Source organism: Mauremys mutica, chromosome 6 (assembly GCF_020497125.1).
Source record: "Mauremys mutica isolate MM-2020 ecotype Southern chromosome 6, ASM2049712v1, whole genome shotgun sequence".
In the NCBI taxonomy this organism is placed as follows: domain Eukaryota; kingdom Metazoa; phylum Chordata; order Testudines; family Geoemydidae; genus Mauremys; species Mauremys mutica.
In genome coordinates, this window is record NC_059077.1 from 125525104 (window position 1) to 125545316 (window position 20213).

Genomic DNA, 20213 nt, shown 5'->3' on the forward strand with positions numbered 1-20213 from the left:
TTCTCCCATCCTCCTCCTCTGAACCACACCTTATAACACAAGGTGAACTGAATGACCTTGTCAGGGATTTGGAACTACCCGAGAGTAAGGCAGAGCTGTTGGGCTCCAGACTACAGCAGTGGAATCTCCTGGCAGGTGATGTTAGGGTTTCCATGTTCTGTGACCATCAAAAGGATCTTGTCCCATTCTTCTTCATGGAAGGTGCTCTTGTAGCCTGCAACAACATCGATGGTGTGATGGCAGCCCTCAACATCGTTCACAATCCAGATGAGTGGAGACTGTTCATTGATTCATCAAAGACGAGTCTTAAAGCTGTTTTACTGCATAATGGCAATGTTTTGCCATCAATTCCAGTTGGTCATGCAGTCCATATGAAGGAAACCTATGACAACATAAAACAACTTTTGAGGTGCATAAACTATGACCAACATCAGTGGCAGCTTTGTGGCGATTTGAAGGTTGTTGCTCTCTTGCTTGGTCTGCAGACTGGATACACAAAGCACTGCTGTTTTCTCTGCGAATGGGATAGTCGTGCAAGAGATTCCCACTACATCATGAAAGATTGGCCACTCCGACAGTCATTGGAGCCTGGGAGGAAAAGTGTTCAGCATCCACCACTTGTTGAATCAAGGAAGATTTTGTTATCACCCTTACACATCAAGCTGGGTCTGATGAAGAACTTTGTCAAGGCCATTGACAAAACACAAGCAGCTTTCAAGTACCTCCGTGGAAAATTTCCAAGGTTAAGTGAAGCTAAGATAAAGGAAGGTGTCTTTGTTGGTCCTCAGATTCGTGAACTTCTTCGAGATGATGCATTTGACCATGCACTGCGTGGCAAGGAAAAGACGGCATGGAAAGCCTTCCAGTTAGTGGCAATACATTTTCTCGGAAACAACAAGGCAGACAACTACAGGTTGTTGGTGGAAAACTTCCTCAAGGCATACAAAAGCCTTGGTTGCAACATGTCACTAAAGATACATTTTTTACACTCTCATCTAGATTTTTTTCCACCAAACTGTGGAGCAGTGAGCGACGAGCACGGTGAGCGATTTCACCAGGACATTGCAACAATGGAGAAACGCTATCAGGGCAAATGGAGCCCATCAATGCTTGCAGACTATTGCTGGACAGTGACAAGAGATGCTCCATTTAATGAATACAAGAGACAAGCCAAGAAGCGCCGAGTAGATACTGAACAGGACTAAACTACATACATAATAGTTTTTTTGCCTTTTGTTTCCTAATAAATTTTAGTTAGATAACCCTTTTGCTGATTTTTAAAGTGTTACATAAACAGGACAGGAGAAATATTATCATGTAAAGCAACCATAAACACATGAAAAGACCTAGGTTTACAATTTATGATTAAAACTCTACTATCTACACAATATACATAGACATAAAATGTAAAATCTTAAATAACTTAGAAACAGTAGCCAATCAGTTGTTTTAATTGTCATATTTGAATTCAGCACATCAAAATACATAATAAATAGCACATTTTATCTCTGAAGCAGATGACTTCTCAAAAATTGTAGACCAGTGTATTTGACTTTAGGGAGAGCTGAATCAAGCCCATATAATGAGCACTGAATATGCAGATGTGACATATGTGATATTGTTGATATTAATACCAAATGACAATATCCTAAATATACTCTGGATTATAGGACAAGATCAGACCTGCATTGTTTTTAAAGTGAGAAATATACCCAGAACATGGGGTTCTTCTTTGCGTGGGTGAAGACTTGTATTACATTCATGTGTTCATGTCCAGTGCACTGAAGCCAGAGAACTTTGCTTAGCAGTACCCATTGGAGCAGCGCTCATGCCCTCTGTCCCTTGTAGCCCCTTCCCAAGCTATGTAAAGGTGATGCTGCCCCGACCCACATTAGTTCCTTCTCTCCGCCTGTGGCTTGAGTCAGAGTGGTGTCTCACTTCATGTTCTTCATCACTAGGGTGACCAGACAGCAAATGTGAAAAATCAGGACAGGGGGTGGGGAGTAATAGGAGCCTATATTTTAAAAAAAAGACCCCAAAATTGTGACTGTCTCTATAAAATCGGGACATCTGGTCACCCTATTCATCACAGTATTTCTCTAGTTTCTTTTCTGTAAATACTTAGTTAAGTTTAGTAGTACCTTAGGATTTAGTTTAGCTTGGTGTATTTAATAGAGTTTTAGCCCAGGGTGCTGCCTTCTCTGGGTTTTAAACATTGTCCTTCATGTGGGGCTGCTATCCCTCATAGTGACACACACTCACACAATGTATATTGTTCCTTGTGCAAAGGCACATTAAGGAAAGGTGCTACATCAGTAAGTCATTTAAGATAATGCAGGTGGTAAGGGACTTGTGTTTGAAGAAGCACATTATGGAGCATGTAATGAGGCCTGCTGTGGAGCTATGGACTGCTGCATACCATCAGCCCCACCCAGAGAACTCCTGAGCTGTTACAGATGAGGCTGCACCTACGGACTTGGATTCTTTGCCCAGGAGGAAGGGGGACCATTCTTTTCTCTGGGGACCAGAAGAAGGAGAACCCAAAAGACAGACCTGGTCTGCTCCAGAGTTTGGAGAAATTTCTCCTCCCTATCTAGGAGTGCATACCAGTAGCGTTAGTCTTCCGGTACGTGGGCTAGAGCTGGGAGGTCAATGCTCTGTCCAGTACCAATGCCTGATTAATTAGACTCCGCACTGTCAACTCCGGTACCATCCTGGGGGGGGGTCCATTGAATCCAGTACTGAAGACAGTGGTGTCTGATCAGACAGTCTCCACAACACCAATGTATCAGGCAGCAGTGAAATTGCTGTGCCTGTCTGTTCCTGATTTGCCACTTAGTCAAGAAAATTCGACTGTTGTGGCTTCATCTTTGGTGTCCTCAGCACCTCCTGGATTGGTGGCCAGCTTAGTGTTATTGCCAGCACAGTTGTCTGCAGTGCCTCATGCACAGGGCCCTGGGTTACAGGGGCCTGGGCCCTGTTTGGTACCGAGGGCAGATGCTATCTTCAGTACTGATGACAATTCCGGCACAGTCTACATCTGTTTTGTGTTTGGTACCGATACCCGCTTCAGTACCGCATGTTTGTGGATACATTTACCTCTACTCAAAGTGCCTTTGACTGTACCATTATCGGTGCCAGGTAGGCCGGTGTGTTGGACTGCAGATGATTCGGGCTGTTTATTGGCTCCCCTCTGGAGTAACTCCTCCATTACTGACAGACGGCTTGGAAGGAACTTCAGGATCGAGTGCAGAAATGCCTTCCTCTCCTTTGCCTTTGCAGTACCACTCAGAGACTTTCAAGACCTCCTGGGATCACCATTGGTACCAGGATTGGTTCCACTCCTACAGTAGGGACAAAGCTTCCAGGCCTATCTCCTATTGGTCACTAATGTTGTATCCCTATCCACTGTAGCCTCCTAGGAATCCGTGGGTGGTTCTTCATTCAGCAAGGTCCTGATCATCTGCTCAGTCCAGGACTAGATCACTTGTTCCTCAGATGGTCTCTCCAGGTGAGCCACCTTTGCTACAGCCACAGACTAAGGGGGCTTCCTCTGACCTGGTGCAACCTGATCCGTTGATGCAGTCAAATGTGTTACCGCAAGAGATTCCAGTAGTTCCACTTCCCTCTTCTACCTCTTCACCAGATGATGCTACAGTGCCTAAATCCACAGAACTGGAGGATTTTAAATCTTATCAGGAGCTCCTGAGATTAACAGCATCGTCATTGGGTATTCAGGCTGAGTTTGTTCAGGAGAACGCCCAAAAGTTAGTGGATATTCTTCACTCCTCAGCTCCTTTGAGAGTAACTCTTCCTATGAATGAAGTGATACTGGAGCTAGCTGTATCTCTGTGTAGTACCTCAGCATCTGTAACACCCATAGCTAAGCGTACTAACGAGAGATATTGTGTCCCCATGCAAGGTTTCAAGTATTTTTTCTCTCATCCACCTCCTAATTCCCTGGTTGTGACTGAGGCAAATGAGAGGATATGGGAGTGGAGATATAAATTTACACCTAAAGACGAAGAGTCTAAAAGGTTAGATTTGATGGGGAGAAAAGTGTTTTGAACCTCCTTGTTGCAAATGTGAATTGTCAACCAGCAAGTGTGATTGTCTAAATATGACTTTGCAAATTGAGATGCCAAGTTACCAGGCATTTATTGCAGAGGGCTGTTCGGTGGCCAAGACGTCTTCACAGTCAGCACTGGATGTAGCAGATATTCCATGCAGATATGTGGCTCTAGCTATGATGATGAGGATGGCCTCATGGCTACAGATCTCTGGCCTAGCTCCGGAAGCTCCACAGACCATAGAGGACTTACCATTTGGTGGTCAGTTTTTGTCTTCTGAGAGAACTGAAGAGACTTTGCATTCTTTTAAGGACTCTTGAGCTACTTTACAGTCTTCTGGGGGTTTCTATCTACACCGCAAAGGGATGTCATTTTGTAAGTCAGCAATAACACTAGCAATGTCGCACTGAGTGATATATTCACCAGTCATCCTACTCTGCTAGAGGAGAAGATCTTCTGAATCTAGTTTTAGCCAACCAGCCTATCCTCTTCCATCCTCAGGGAAGCAGCCTATTTGATTTTGTGATCAAGAGCAGCATACAAGTTGTGGACCTCCCACATCTCTTCATCTGCTTCCTGACCTGCTGACTCAGCAGCATGGTCAGGTTCTTCATCCAGTGCTGAGCAGTCTACACCTCACGGCATAGATGGTACATGGCTAGATGCGTAGGTAGGGCAATGCTTGGAAGCAGTTCAGAGGATCCTGCTTAATAGTAGAAAACCATCTACTTATTTGGTTTGGTCAAGATGTAAGGGAAATCAATCCATGTCCGCTTGTGCTCAGGACATTTTGGACTACCTGTTATATTTGAAGTCCTTGGGTCTAGGTCTTAGCTCATTGAGGGTTCATTTGGTGGCAATCTCAACATTCCATCCTCTGATCCAAGGAAAGTCGATTTTCTCAAATTCCATGGTAGTGAGATTTCTGAAAGATACTGTCCATCTGTTTCCACTTGAGAAGGAAATGGTCCCATTCTGGGACATTAATACTATGCTGGCTGCCCTCATGGGTCCTCTGTTTGAGCCGATAGCAACCTGCTTGTTGTCTCTCTTGTGGCTATAACATCCACAATAAGAGTCAGCGAATTACAAGCCTTAATGGCAGAACCTCTATATAATCAATTCTTCAGAGATAAAGTTTCCTTAAGACCATAGCCAAAGATTTTGTGGTTTCAGTTTTACCTTAAGCGAGTTATTTACTTGCCTATATTCTTTCCAAAGCCACACTCAAATGCAAATGAGCAGCATATCCAGATGTTAGATGTGAGGCTGTGCTTGGCGTTCTATTTGGAAAGAACTAAACTATTCCATTCAACACCTTGACTTTTTGTCAAACGAAAGGTCAGCTGGTTTCCGCACAGAGGATGTCCAGGTGGGTAACTTATGGGCTCACTCAATGAGAGCCCAATAGACATCTATATCATTTCTCAGCGATGTTTCAGTATTGTACGTTTGCAGGGCTGCTACATGGTCTCCCATGAATATTTTTATCAAATTACCATGGCATCTAGGTCAGATGCAAGCTTTGGGATGTCAGTTCTGCAGTCAGTGTTTAAGTAGACGCTGAGTCCTATGTCTTACAAGTACTGCTTGTGAGTCACCTAAGTGACACATCTGTAACCACTTGAAGAAGAAAAGATGGTTTCTTACCCGCATTGTACCTGTTGTTCTTTGAGATGTGGGTGAAGACGTATATTGCACCACATGCCCTCCATTCCCACTGCTTCGGAGTCTCCAGTCTTGGATTTGAGTGCGAAGGAACTGAGCCCAGTCGGGGTGGTGCTGCTGTTAGATAGCCTGGGCAGGGGCTACTTGGATCAGAAGGTGCCAGTACAGGTACTGCTAAGCAAAGTTCTCTGGCTTCAGTGTGTTGGGCACGCACACACCAAGTGGAATACATATCTGCACGCACAGCTCGAAGAACAACAATAACAATACAGATAAGTAACCATCTTGTTTGGGTGGATGGGGGTCAGATGTATTTTGCTGTTCTGAATAACTGACTAACAATTATGTTTTAAATAACGTTTACTAATTGATATTCTATCAGGTATATCTAGTTTCTTTACATATGGCTGTAAGTAAATGCATTTTTAAATTATAAAGAGTGATTTACATAAATATTTATCTTGTGGGTGTATGTATAAAGCCCCATTTCATCACATATCTTAAGCCTATGCTTAACTGTAAGCATGTGAGTACAGTAATTCCTTTAAAGACTATGGAATTACTTGTGCACTTAGATTTAAGCACGTGTTTAAGTGCTTTGCTGGTTCTGGGCCTCAATTTCTGTTCTGTTCAGATCCTTAAACATGATGCCTATCACCTTGTACCAATAATTACCTTACCGAGCTAGCCAAGATTACAACAGTTTACCATGTTCTTAAAATAGGAAGTACCTGTGATGACCCTGTGGTCACACTTAGCAAATAGTGACTTTTTAATCTCTTCTGCAGTATTTTCCTATATAGTCAGTTAAAGACGGTTATTGATCTTACACCTCAGCTAGGCAGTAACTTTGTGTTCCCCTGGGAACCTCATGGAGCTCCATGTTCCACGCCAGAGGGCCAAATCCCCTAACTTATACTGCGGGACTTAGGGTGGGAGGGAAGCTTCTGCACCCTCCCTGATCCTCAGCTTGGCCAGGAGCTGAATGGCCCTGATGTAATTTAGAGTAGCCTAAGAACTGCTGTAAGTTACGTTGGCTCCTTTGACTTGGACTGCCAGAGGATATTACACTCTGGTTTCACTCCTAGACTGCTTAGTAACATCCCCTGTGCCACATGGGGATTCTCCCTATGTTAGGGGAATCCATAATTGCTCTGCATTCCCATTATGCCACTGGAGAAGCACCGAAGGGATGGAGTGAGGGGCCGGGAGTGTTTGGGAAAATTTGTTAGAATGAACTGGATCACTAAACAAAAAGGGAATGAGGGCAAGAGAGAACAGGTGATAAAGCTATTAACCAGAACTTCAAACCTCTTTTCTAGTGATGTTGTGCGACTGGAGAAACCTGAGCTTGAGGAACAAAGAACCCAGCTCATTGTGAGAATCAATGCTGATAAAAATCAGTTGAAAGCTATTGAAGACAAAATTCTAAAAATGTTGTTTACTTCTGAGGGAAACATCCTAGACAAAGAAGAACTTATCAACACACTCCAGGAATCAAAGGCAGGAGACTCACTTTTACAATACCTTGTTTTAATTAAAAATAAGTGATATATCTAGGGCTATATGAAATGTTACACAGGGAAAAAATTCTCAGATTTATGTTTCTCCTTTATACATTGACTTTTACAGATCCACAGTTCTAAAATAATAGGCCAAGCTTTCAAAACCCAGACCCATGTAATGCAGTTAGTCTGACTTAGGGGTCATGTGTCCCAATATAAAACCATTTAAAAAATCTAAATGAATTATATCCAATAGTTTCCTATCTGTTGTTTTCGTTAATATTTTAATATTGTAGATTAGTATTTTAATATTGTAGGTTAGCTAGGCAATATTTAACTCTACAAAATTAACGCTTGTTTGTTACTATCATACAAATATTCTGTTAATGTGGTTGCCATTGTGCTTTGGCAGTACATATACTAAAATTGAAATGATACAGAGAAGATTAGCATGGCCCCTGTGCAAGGATGACATGCAAATTCATAAAGCGTTCTATATTTTGCGGGAGGGATAGCTCAGTGGTTTGAACATTGGCCTGCTAAACCCCAGGTTGTGCGTTCAGTTCTTGAGGGGGGCCATTTAGAGATCTGGCACAAAAATCTGTCTGGGGATTGGTCCTGCTTTGAGCAGGGGGTCCCTTCCAATCTTGATATTCTATGATTAAAAAGTCAGAATTTGGTAATAGTTACCACACTGTGTACAAGATACCAGTCTCCCCTTACACTTACAATAGGGAATAGCTGTTAACTGCATAGAATCTGTTGGCAAATGCTAACTGTATTGGTTGTCACTCTAAGTATATTTGGCTCAAGATTTTTTCTTTATGAAAAAATAGTTTTCTTATTTAAAGAATTAATGTGCAATAATTATGTAGCAGTTTCACTTTGCTTATCAAGGCTAGGTTCAGCTACACTTATTGAATTCTATCTTACTCCACAAGTAATCCCACTGAAGTAAATAGGACTCTGCCTAATTGCTCCCCAATGTGAATAAGGACTATACAGTCTTACCAAATGGGACTGTTTGCAAAGTAAGATTCTACTCAGTCTGAAAGCCATAGTAAAGATCTAGCTGTGAATTGTAGAATTCTTTAGGTTGACCTAGTTCTTAATGGACAAAAGTCTGCATTACAAAAACCACAGTCCCAGTTGGTCAAAGCTGGGCCTCTAGTTGGTGGTCCCAGCCACATATTGAACAAGTCATGAAGAGTGAACTACCATTTCACTCCGAAAGATGGTCCTTTCGGGTCAGGCCTGAGACACCACAGATGGGTAGCATGGGGAAGCTCGCAGTATTGTTACCCTTGTAGTATCAGTACAGTGCATAATTTGGGTTAGGGAAAATGTAACCTATCATTCTAAACTCTTTCTGGCTGATTTTGGCCCATAACATTCACATTCTCAAAAGTGTAATACCATGGAAAGCCGGAAAATCAGACCCATCTGTTATACATTTATTTGCAGATAGAGTTTTGGAGTAGTCATCTACATTTAGGGGCAGAGCTTCAGATGGAGTAAATTGGCATAGCTTCACTGAGGCTTAGGAGCCAGCCCATAATTTCCAGCAGAGTGTAGGCTGGAACATCATTCTAGCATGATGTTCAGCAAGCCTCTTTTCCCCATTCTCTCCAGCTCTCCAGCACTGAGGCTGATAAGTTGCTTGATTTGTGTATGGTTATATTCTTCAATTAATTATTTGGTAAACATTCTAAATATATTTTCCTCTTTCTTTTTTTCCCCTTGTCATAATTTTTCATGATCTTCTGGGATACTGCCTCTGCTAAAAACCTCCTAGTTATTCTTGGGGGTAAATTGATGTTGTTGACTAATGACACTGTCAGTATAAGTTACAAAATGCAGCATAGTACATTGATTTGCATATATGCTTAGCATTTCATTTTAAATTATCAAAGGAACTAATATTCTCTTCTAAAAGTATCCAATAGCTAAGATAGAACCAAACCTGGATCTTGAGTTTCTGGTTTGTGACAGACAAAAGTTCTCTGTAGCTCTTGAAATAGAAGAATGCCTCCCTCAGCATGAGATGGCGCTTACATGTCTTTGGCGAGTGATGCATAAAATTACACCAATGCCATCAACATCAAATGAGGAGCTTGCTCCTCGTGCTCCAGGCTCTCTCTATCATGAAATGTTTTCTAAAATGCTATTAAAACTTGTTTCTTTCAGGTTACATCTGGTGCCATTAAAACAAGGCTAAAAGAAGCAGAATCTACTGAAGAGAAGATAAACACTGCTCGTGAAAAGTACCGCCCTGTTGCTACTCGAGGGTCTGTCATGTACTTTGTAATTGCAAGTCTGTCAGAGATTGATCCCATGTATCAGTTTTCCTTAAAATATTTTAAGCAGGTTAGTTTAATTTTTCTTTGAAGTAAATAGCATTTAGTATATGAATAGAAATAGTTATATATAACAGGCAGCAAAATTTAAGCCTTTAAGAAGTGTTTTTTCATTACATCAAAAAATAATTCATTCTGTTTCTAATTTTATGATAAATTTGAAAAATTAGTAAGGTTATAAAACTTCCAAGTATGATTCTAAGTACTGTTTCCAAATTTAGACATACATTTAGGTGTCTAGAGTTAAGTTGTCTGATTTTCAAAACTGCAGAACACCCAGAGACTCCACTAAAGTCAAGAAATTTAACATGATGGTCAGCATCTCTTAAACTCACTGTCGTTTAGATGCCTGAATTTAAATAACTGAGTTTTATAATATTTAATGTAAGCGATTTTTCCAGCGTCTCACAAGAAGTCTGCACCCTGAAGAGTACCTGACTCTTCAAAGTTAGCTTATTTTGCTAGTTCAGTGGTTCTGAAATTTTGGTCCATGGAATGGTGGTGCTTGTTAGAGCATTTCCCTGTAGACCGCAGAGCTTTCTATGTCACAATGGTGAATAATCTCTATCAAACAAAACAAGAGGATGTAAGCCACAACCATCATATTAAAGCGAGTTTATTTTCTCATTTTATCTTCTTATTGGTGTCTTAATATTACTGCTGGAAAATTCCATGCACTCATAGACTCATAGACTTTAAGGTCAGAAGGGACCATTATGATCATCTAGTCTGACCTCCTGCACAATGCAGGCCACAGAATCTCACCCGTCCACTTCTGTAACAAACCCCTAACCTATAGTGGTTGCAGAAAAAAATGGGAATCATTACTGAGAGGTTGGGAGGAGACATGTTCTGTGTATGAGAGGATCTCTCACTTAAGAAGTATTGTACAATACGACATAGTTTGAGAATCATTGTTCTAGTCCAGTGAATTAATCTAGAAGTATGCTGTTATTAACAATTAGAAATAAGCTCATCAAAACTGTTTGGTTTTTTCTTGCAGTTATTTAATACAACTATTGAGACTTCTGAAAAGAATAATAATCTGCAGCAGCGCCTGGCAATACTGCTTAGCCAGACTCTCTATGCAACTTATACCAATGTGTCCCGCGGCCTTTTTGAACAACACAAACTCATCTACAGCTTTATGCTGTGCATTGAGATCATGCGGCAGAGAGAAGAACTTACCGATACAGAATGGAATTTTTTCCTCCGGGGTTCTGCTGGCTTAGATAAGGTACACTTGGAGTAGATTGATGATAAACAAAATAGTAAATGATTATATATTTTTGGTTTTGCAAAGTGATTTGTAGATAGTGAAAGGAGGTTGGTGTCTAAATTTGTCTTTACAATAGTGACTTTGGTGACTTCTGATTATGATTTTCCATCATGTGATATGTTACATTTTGAGGCCTGAAACATTTGAACAGTTATTTTAGATATTTGTTACTTATTGGTTCCAATCAAAGAAAGCATCATTATTCAGGACAGCATTTAAACACACACTTAATTTTAAGCATGTCAGTGGGACTTAAACACATACTTAAACACATACAAATAAGAATGAATTTAAGATCATGCTTAAATGCTTTTCTGAATTGGTCCCACTATTAATAAACTTGTTTCTTGTGCAACTTTCACATTTTGACTATTAAAAATAGTCATATATTTGTCAAGCTTTTATTTACCACCTTCTTCTTTCATATTTTCACTGATCCTTTCATCTTTCCAACAGCAACGCCCTGCTAAGCCTGATGTTCCATGGCTCGAAGACACCACATGGTTTATGTGTTGTGATTTAGAGGAAACACTCCCATGTTTTCAAGGAATTCAGAATGAAATACTGTCCACACACATTTTCATTAAATTAGGTAACATGATAAATAAGACAGTGGACTGGAAAAGCCATTTTGCTTCTGCCAAACCTCTGCTTCAAGGAGGGTTTTCTACACTGATTCTACTTATATTTTATCAAACCTATTTTTGAACAGCTTCAGAAACAGTAACTCAGCCACTGCAGCAGGCAGTTTATTCAAAGCCTTAAGACATTTGTTATGTGTACGATGCACTTTTCCATTTTCCCTTTGACATAATGACTCCGTTTCCCGTTACTCTCATTTACACTCTCTGCTGGGGGACTTGGTAGCTATCTTCTTTCAACAGGCTGGAGCTCCCCACATTGGAAGAGTGGGGACAGCCCCATAAGTGGCAGTAGGGCTCCTCCTGACTACTTGGGAGAAGCAGGGCAACAGTATGATCCCTTCTCTCAGAACCAACAGTGCCCCCCTCTTTCTCCGAGTGATACAGAGGTAATAGCCAGGAGGCCCTCCAGAACTCTACCCCTATAGCCGAAATGTATCTGCTTTATTGGAAGAGTGAGCTGGGCCTGCTGCACTACTCTCCTGCCACACACACAGTCTTCTGCAGCAGTGATGTTGACCTGGCCCCCCAAATCCGTGATACTGCAGGAAAAACCCGATTAAGATGAATGGGGCAGCTTACCCCTCTCAGAGCTATTGTTTTAGGCTCTCTGCAAGCTCCGGCAGACATCTCAGTTACACTTGGGTCACCTTTGAAACCATGAGAGATAGAAAGCCAATTACAAAAAATTGAAGCTCAGATTAACATAATTATGTGACAGCAGGAGCCTATCATGCCTATGCCTTAATCCAACATTGTCTGTCCCCAAAATAGAATCCTACAGCTGGTCACACAGTCACCATGACTGCATGCAAAGAGTCAGTTAGACCTCTAACTCATGTACAAAAGAGAGCCTTTGCCTTTTTGAAAATTTGGTCTTACATATCACCGTGAATGGTTTCTGCTTGGCAAATTCTAAATTTAAGACACTGCTAATGACAATGTCATTTGTAGGGTGCCTTGAAATTCGTGTCAACCCAGAAACGTCGGAAACATATGATTCTGAACCCGCCCCTTCTGCAGAGCAAACCGAAGAAGAAAAAAAGGAAGGCACAATGAAAGCTTCCTGGGACACAAGACTGAGCATGTTTCAGAAATTAATTATTGTGAAAAGTTTTATGGAAGAAAAGGTAAAATCCAATTGTACAGAAATTTGCATCCACACCAAAGCTACAAGCATTTGCAAAATTGTTTACTTGGGGCCATATTGTGTCATTTGGATGTTGGCTTGAAGAGGGTTGATGCAGAGATGGACCTTCCCAATGGAAGCTTGGATCTGTCTGGAGAAGAGGGCTCGCTCCCTTCCCTAGCTTCTTTGGGATTATGTGAATCTGCCGCAGGAGCGGTGCCTGTTCTCTTCCAAGCAGAGGGACTGAGATTTGTGACTGGCCCATGGGTGGCAGGATGGAGAGGGTCCTTGTACCAGTCACAATCTCTCTCTTTGTAATTAGTTTGTTTACTATGTGTCTGCTGCAAAGTCTGGGAATTTTAGAGTGCAGTGGGAAGTTTGACTTCACAGGGGCTACTCACATGCCTCTGTGGACAATGACCAGTTCTAGTTTGCCAATTCTTATGATCTTATCCAAATTTTTTGGATGTTGAATCAAACTTTTTGAAATGCCCCTAGTACTAACTGAGGTGTGTCTGAGTTAACACAATGCAGTGAATGTTTTCTGTTTATGGGTTTCGGGAAATAGTTGCTTGAAGGGATCGTAATGATTTTGAACTTGGAGGATTGATGATTTTCACCACTGATTAATTAGTCTTTGTTATTTGTATTTGCCCCAGTGAGGACTGGGCCAGATAGTATTGTACAAAGACATACAAAGATACAGTCCTGGCCTGGAAGGGGTATACAGTCGAATGTAAATACTGTTCTCTGGGCCTATTTCTGTTTGTAAATTGGTATGTTTTCATATCTTCAGGTGGTCTCTGCACTTACTGAGTTTGTAATAGAGAACCTTGGAAAGCAATTCATAGAGAATCCCCCAGTTGACTTGGGAACTCTTTATCAAGACATGTCCTCTTCAACTCCTCTGGTGTTTATCCTAAGCACAGGCTCTGACCCCATGGGAGCTTTCCAGAGATTTGCAAAAGAGCGAGGATATTCAGAACGGTACAAAGTACATCGTTTTATTAGACATGGTATTCAGCTGGGATGTTCAAAGTACCCCAAGGAGTTTAAGGAAACTGATTATCGGGTATCAAAGAACCCTATGGATTGTAAGGGAACCTGGGTACCTAATTCCTCTAGTCTTCTTTGAAAATCCCACCCTCTTATGCTTGTACATTTATTCCATTGAGTCAGACTGTCACATGTACTGTCTGTGGGTGAAATGCTGGCCCCGCTGACTTTTACCATTGACTTTAGTGGGGTCAAGATTTCACCCTCTCTATACATTAATGTATGTTAAAATATTTTTTTTAAGTTCTCCTCCAAACTATATACTATAGCTCCGCTTCAGAGATCTCTATATTTGTAATAATAGCCAAAGCTGTCAAATCAGACTCCTAAAACCATATTAGGCACCTAAATAACATTGGTACAGTTTTCAGAGATTATGAGCACTTTCAGCTCCCACAGACTTCAGTGGATTTGTAGGTGCCCAGCATCTCTGAAAATTATGCCATTTTTATTTAGGGTCTAAATATGGATTGAGGAGCCTAAATTTCAGCAGCCAAGTTAGGAAGTTTTGGCCACTATTTTTAAAAGCTACAAATCCTAAAAATCCTACCATTTCAAAAGTCACTGTATGTTCAAGTATTTGCATCATGAACGTTGACAAAATTTTCTCTGTTTCAGAGTACGGTCAATTTCACTAGGGCAAGGGCAAGGACCTATTGCAGAGAAGCTGATAAAGGATGCAATGAAAACAGGAAATTGGGTTTTTCTGCAAAACTGTCACCTAGCAGTTTCATGGATGTTAGCTATGGAGGAGCTTATAAAAAGCTTTACTGAGCCAAGTATGTAATTTTCCTTCTACAACACAATATGCTTCCTTGAAGGTAGTGCCAAATCAGAAGTGTGCTTTTCCACTTTTTGCTTGTCTTGCCGATGAGAGGGGAAAGAGCCAAAGAAATGGTCATCTGTAGGATTAAGAAATTGCTCATCCTATTAGAGAGTATTACCCTATTCTATGCTCTGTAGTGCTCATTTATTTATTTGTTTCATTTGCTTGTTTATAGGCTTTCGCCATTGCATCTGTTCACCTCACGTATATTAAAGAATGTATTAACGTTAATGAATTTATCCTCACAATGCCAACAGCCTGTAAAACAGGGAAATACTATCCTTATCCACAGATTGGGAACTGAAGCACAGAGATATTTACATATGATTAATCACAGTCCTCACCAATCTTAGGGGGGAGGGATAGCTCAGTGGTTTGCGCATTGGCCTGCTAAACCCAGGGTTGTGAATTCAATCCTGAGGGGCCATTTAGGGATCTAGGCAAAAATCTGTCTGGGGATTGGTCCTGCTTTGAGCAGGGGGTTGGATTAGATGACCTCCTGAGGTCACTTCCAATCCTGATAGTCTGTGATCTACTCCACCAAACTACTTTGCCAAATGTCCACTACTAATGGTGTTTGGAAGCAGGTAGTTTGGTAAAAGGGTATGTGCAGACAGGAAGGCTATGGAGGGGCAGAGTTCAAGTTGTGGTCTGTTGTAGTGACCAGGTGTGTGCTTGTAGGTTACTACCTGTCTGTTAGTTGTCTTACACTGTCATTTTCTTGCTTTCAATGGTTTTGTTCCATGTATGTAATGTCGGCTGCAACTTTAACTGCTTCACAGTGAAGTTTTTTGTACATTATAAAAATTAAGGTCCGGGTTGCTTCAGCCAACTTCCATGGGAAAACTCCAGCCATTAACCAGAGGCCCCTTTTCCTTGCTAGGCCTTCTCCAACTACATTCACAGACTCACAGCAGCTGAACTCTTCTCTCTTTGAGAGTTCCTTCCTCCAGCCTCCTCAAGTCCTCTGAAAACCAACCCTTCTATAGCAGCAGCTGCAATTGAGCACAGCTGGTCTGCTTTTTGCCTTTCCTTGGCTCCCTATTAATCCCTTCTCTACCATCATAATGCACAGTTTGTTTATACTCCTTCACTGCCCTTTAAGTTAGTGCTTAGCCAAGCTGTGCATATTGGGGTTGATTTTGAAGGCATAAAGACCATTTAGAAATTCAACTCCCAATTAAGGTCAATGGAAGTTGGCCACCTGATTTCTTTAGACTCCTTTGACAATTCCAGCCATTTAGTTATTTTACGATTTCTTTATATGTCAGCACTTCCATCCCCTTAATTATTGTATTGCTTTTCTCTGTACCCCATTCAATTTTTCTGTAGCTTTCTATTACTTAGGTGCCTAGTACAGAACACAGTATTCCAGATTTGGTAGCAATATAGTCATGTACCGAGGAAGTGTTATTTATGACATGATACTTCTGCATATATAGCTCAAAACTACATTAGCATTTCCTGCTGCCATATCCCACTGCAATCTCATATCTAGCCGTCCGCTATCATCCCTCAATCTCTTTCAGCATCACTGCTTTTCAGGTTTTTCTTTCCGAAGCAATATCTGTATTTTTTATTATTTTTCTCCATATGCATTTTCTTGAGTAGTCCCTACTGTCCAAGCTTTCCATGTTCCTTTTTACTATCTGTTTATGTTCACTGGTGTTTGAAACACTTCCCAAATTATCCTCTGTAATTTAAATTTAATGCTGTTTACTCCCTCTTCCAGATCATAAATGAACATTAGGTAGTATATATAGTTCCAGTACTCCACCCTTTGGAAAGATAGATTTTATCTCAAATTGGTTACGATTTGTGTATGAATTTTAACAACTAAACTCTTTCACAGGAGTGTAATGAATGTACTCGTTCTTTTGGTTTTCAGATGTTTCGATTCAGGAGAGCTTTCGACTGTATTTAAGTTCCATGCCTAGTGAAACCTTTCCTGTCACTGTCCTTCAGAACTCGGTCAAGGTAATATATCTGGAAATAACCTTAAGCAAAATGAACAATGCAAGGACGAAATAAATTATTTACAGAGTATCTCAAATCAGATGTCTAATCTGTATTTTCTAATCAATCAAAATCCAAAAAGCATATTCTACAAATTGGAATGTTTGTATCTTTTGCTCTTATGTTTAGCAACAAAGAGTCCTGTGGCACCTTATAGACTAACAGATGTATTGGAGCATGAGCTTTCGTGGGTGAATACCCACTTCGTCAGACGCATATTATATTTAGGATGGTCAGACACATCATTTTATTGAAAAACAAAATATTTATTGGGATCAGCTGACAATCAGCAATCCCGCCTGTACAAACACAAGGTGTCCAAAGTTCTGATGAGCCAAAATGAGTCCAAAATCCATAGTCTCTTCTCCACTGTGGTACCTGTAAATACAACATATTCAGCAACCACCACCAAAACCACACCATCAGAGGGAGTGTGATATTTCCAGAGAATGCAGAATAAAGCAGGAAAGGACCCACGTCTGCCCTGTAGAGCTCTTTATAGACAATTTTGATCCTGCATGTACCAATCCTGTTGCCAAATGGCTGCAACTTTATCAGCTGTTGTAACTAAGTCCTGTGACTTCACCCCAATTTTGTGGTCCAAGTGGGCTCTGGTTTCCATCTCAATCTGTCCATTAACCTGTCTGCATATAACTCAGCTTCATTTGCATCCAGGGAAGTCATGCTCCATGCCTTAGACATCCAGAAGGCCTGTTGTAAATAGTTATAACAATTAGTGTTAGTTCCCGTGGTGTGTTTTAGTTAGTTTATAGTTATCCCGGAAGGGACTTAGGCTAGGGACAGGGCATGCTCTGGTCCCCAGGCTTTAAGAACTGTGACCACTGTAGGAAGCCTAAGCCGTCAGTGACCCCCACACGTTGTTTAAGGTGTTTGGGGGAATCTCATGTCAGCAACAGGTGTCACATCTGCAGGAACTTTAAGCCTTCCACTAAGAAAGAGTGGGACATCCGACTTAAAGCGCTCCTTATGGAGTCAGTGCTGGAGCAGGCAAGATCAGACTCCACGGCTTTGGTGCAGAGCGCCCTGCTGGCGCCCTGCTGTCGTCAGACAGGTGAAATTCCACTTCCACATCTTGTCTCTTCTGGTGCCGCCCACACCGGTGACGGCAGCTCCCAAATCAAGGGATCAGCCTGCCTTTGGACCATTCCTTCGGTCCCTGTCAGTGCAGCTCCAGTTGCCACCTCAGGGAGCATCCTGCCAGTGCTTGCCCACACAGAGCTACTGCGCTGTGGACATAGGGCTGCCTACCAGTCGGAGCCGTCGGCGCCAGTCTCCGGATTCTGGTCCTTGCTCTGCAGGCTCGAAGCGTCGGTTGCTGGTAGTATAGCGTAGATCTATTGAGGTATGCTCAACCCCGCAACCCCGGTACTGGGAGCGTCATAGCCACTCCAGCAAAAGCCTCCATCGGGACTTTCGGTACCGGTCACCAGCCGACCGACATAGGTTGTCATACCAGCGTCGATGCTCAGCATCACAACATCAGTCACGGTCTTGCTTCCACCCCATGGATTGGCACCTGTCAGGAAGCGTTCGGCATAGATCACCGGGGTACCATTGCGGATCCATCGGATGCTGGTCACCGGGATCTCGGCGTGATGAGTCATCACCCACATAAAGATCCCACTTGGAGCATGGCGGTGGACACTGCTGGTCAGCCTCGGTACAGTCCCAGTATCCGGAGCAGGGCCCCTCATCCCAGGACTTGGAGACGGACCAAAAGCCCCTGCAGGCAGGTCAAGGTCCTCCATTGGCGGCATCGGTCCTTCCCGTGGCACTGACAGGACTATCGTAGCCTCGGCCTCAATGGCCCATGCCATGGCACCCTTGGAACCCATGGGGGTTCCCGCGGCTGTCCAAAGGGCATCAGTCATTGTCAGGAGTCTCCAAAAAGCCCTATGCCATGGTCTCCTGCCCAGCTGAGATGGAGGCCACGGTGCTTGGGGGAAGAAGGTCCTGCCGAGCAGGTCACAGAGGTGGTGGCACCTGCTGCAGCCACATCCTCTTCCTCATCCCCTGATGAGGCCATCATGGGGCCTCCACCTGTGGTCCCCCTGGATGATGCCAAAGCTCATCAGGAGCTTTTGAGGAGAGAGCCTTGAACTTGGGGCTAGAAACTGAGGAGATGGAGGAGCTTTCTGACACCTTCTTCAACATCCTCAGCTCGGCAGCCCTCACTAGAGTCGCATTGCCAGTTCATGAGGGGGTGGCCAACATTACCAAAGCCCTCTGGTAGACCCCCTCATTGCTACCCCCAATTTCCAAGTGGGTGGAGTGCAAGTACTATGTGCCCACAAGAAGGTACAAGTACTTCTATACCCACCCTGCCCCAAACTTAGTAGTGCCTGCAGTCAATGAGTGGGAAAGGCAGGGACAACCAGGGGCTACTCCCAAAAATAAAGAGGTGAAGAAGCTGGACTCTTTTTTTGGGAGAAAGGTTTGGTTGTCACCAAGCCTACAGCTGAGGGTTGCAAACCATCAGGCCCTATTGGGCTGTTATGATTTTAATGTTTGGCAATCGATGGCCAAATTTGTTGGCTCCTTCCCAGAGGACCCCAGGAAAGAGTTCCAGGCCATCCTGGAAGAGGGGCAAGGAGTGGTGAGGGCGGCACTGCAGGCAGCTTCAGATACGGCTGATTCTGCAGCGCGGACATGGTCTTAGCCATAGTAATCAGGAGGGTGGCGTGGCTGCAGTCCTCGGGCTTGTCGGTTGAGGTCCAACAGTCCCTCCAGGACCTTCCATTCAATGGCCAGGCCCTGTTTGCAGAGAAAACAGACGATAAGCTGCACGGGCTAAAGGACTCGTGCACCACACTCAAGACCCTGGGCCTGTACACTCCAGGGCAGCAAAGAAAGTGACTTAGGCCACGGCCTCCCCATCAGTAGTGCAGCCAGCCTAGACAAGAGCCTTTCCATAAGAAGGGCTAGGGTTACAAGTGCTGTCAGGGCCAGCAGCCATCTACCTCGACACAGGCTGGTGCTGCCCGCTCCCAGCAGGGGTCGAAGTGGTCATTTTGAGAGTGTGCTCAAGAGCAAGATTCCAGCCACTGTCCTGGATCCTGCCCTGCTCCATTTCTCCAGCCGCTTTTCTTTTTTCCTCCCAGCCTGGGCATCTATAACTTTGGACCGTTGGGTCCTCAATACTGTGGCGCAGGGCTATGCCCTCCAATTTGTTTCAAACCCCCATCCCACCCTCCCTCCCCACCTCTCTTCAGGGACCCCTCTTATGAGAGTCTACTGCATCCGGAGGTACAGGGCCTGCTGCAGGCAGGGGCTGTGGAAGAAGTCCCCCTAGATCTCAGGGGCAAGGGGTTCTACTCTCATTACTTTCTGATCCCAAAGTCCAAAGGGGGCCTAAGGCCCATCCTGGACCTGCAACTCTCAACAAGTTTCTCAAGAGATTGAAGTTCCGCATGGTCTCCCTGCTCTCCATCCCCTCCCTGGATCCAGGAGACTGGTACGCCGCCCTTGACTTGAATAACGCGAACTTTCATATAGCGATCTTTCAAGGGCACAGTCGCTTCCTCCGCTTCATAATGGGATCCGCATGCTACCAGTTCGCAGTGCTCCCCTTCGGCCTGGCAGTGGCACCGAGGGTGTTCACAAAGTGCATGTCGGTGGTGGCGGCTCACCTCAAGCGTCGAGGTA

The 20213-nt window shown here is 43.1% G+C and overlaps 1 protein-coding gene and 1 non-coding gene across 2 annotated transcripts in view; both read left to right on the forward strand.

Annotated features, from left to right (window-relative positions):
- DNAH6 (dynein axonemal heavy chain 6) overlaps positions 1-20213 on the forward strand; it is a 207005-nt gene that overhangs the window by 148910 nt on the left and 37882 nt on the right. Inside the window, exons 60-67 of the mRNA XM_045021828.1 lie at positions 7061-7241; positions 9431-9610; positions 10604-10837; positions 11336-11471; positions 12475-12650; positions 13446-13636; positions 14324-14484; positions 16420-16508. Coding sequence (XP_044877763.1) covers positions 7061-7241; positions 9431-9610; positions 10604-10837; positions 11336-11471; positions 12475-12650; positions 13446-13636; positions 14324-14484; positions 16420-16508 — 1348 coding nt within the window. The remainder of the gene's footprint in view (positions 1-7060; positions 7242-9430; positions 9611-10603; positions 10838-11335; positions 11472-12474; positions 12651-13445; positions 13637-14323; positions 14485-16419; positions 16509-20213) is intronic.
- LOC123373448 lies at positions 7644-7746 on the forward strand. Its single transcript, XR_006580731.1, has one exon. It is a non-coding gene; the product is annotated as a U6 spliceosomal RNA (small nuclear RNA).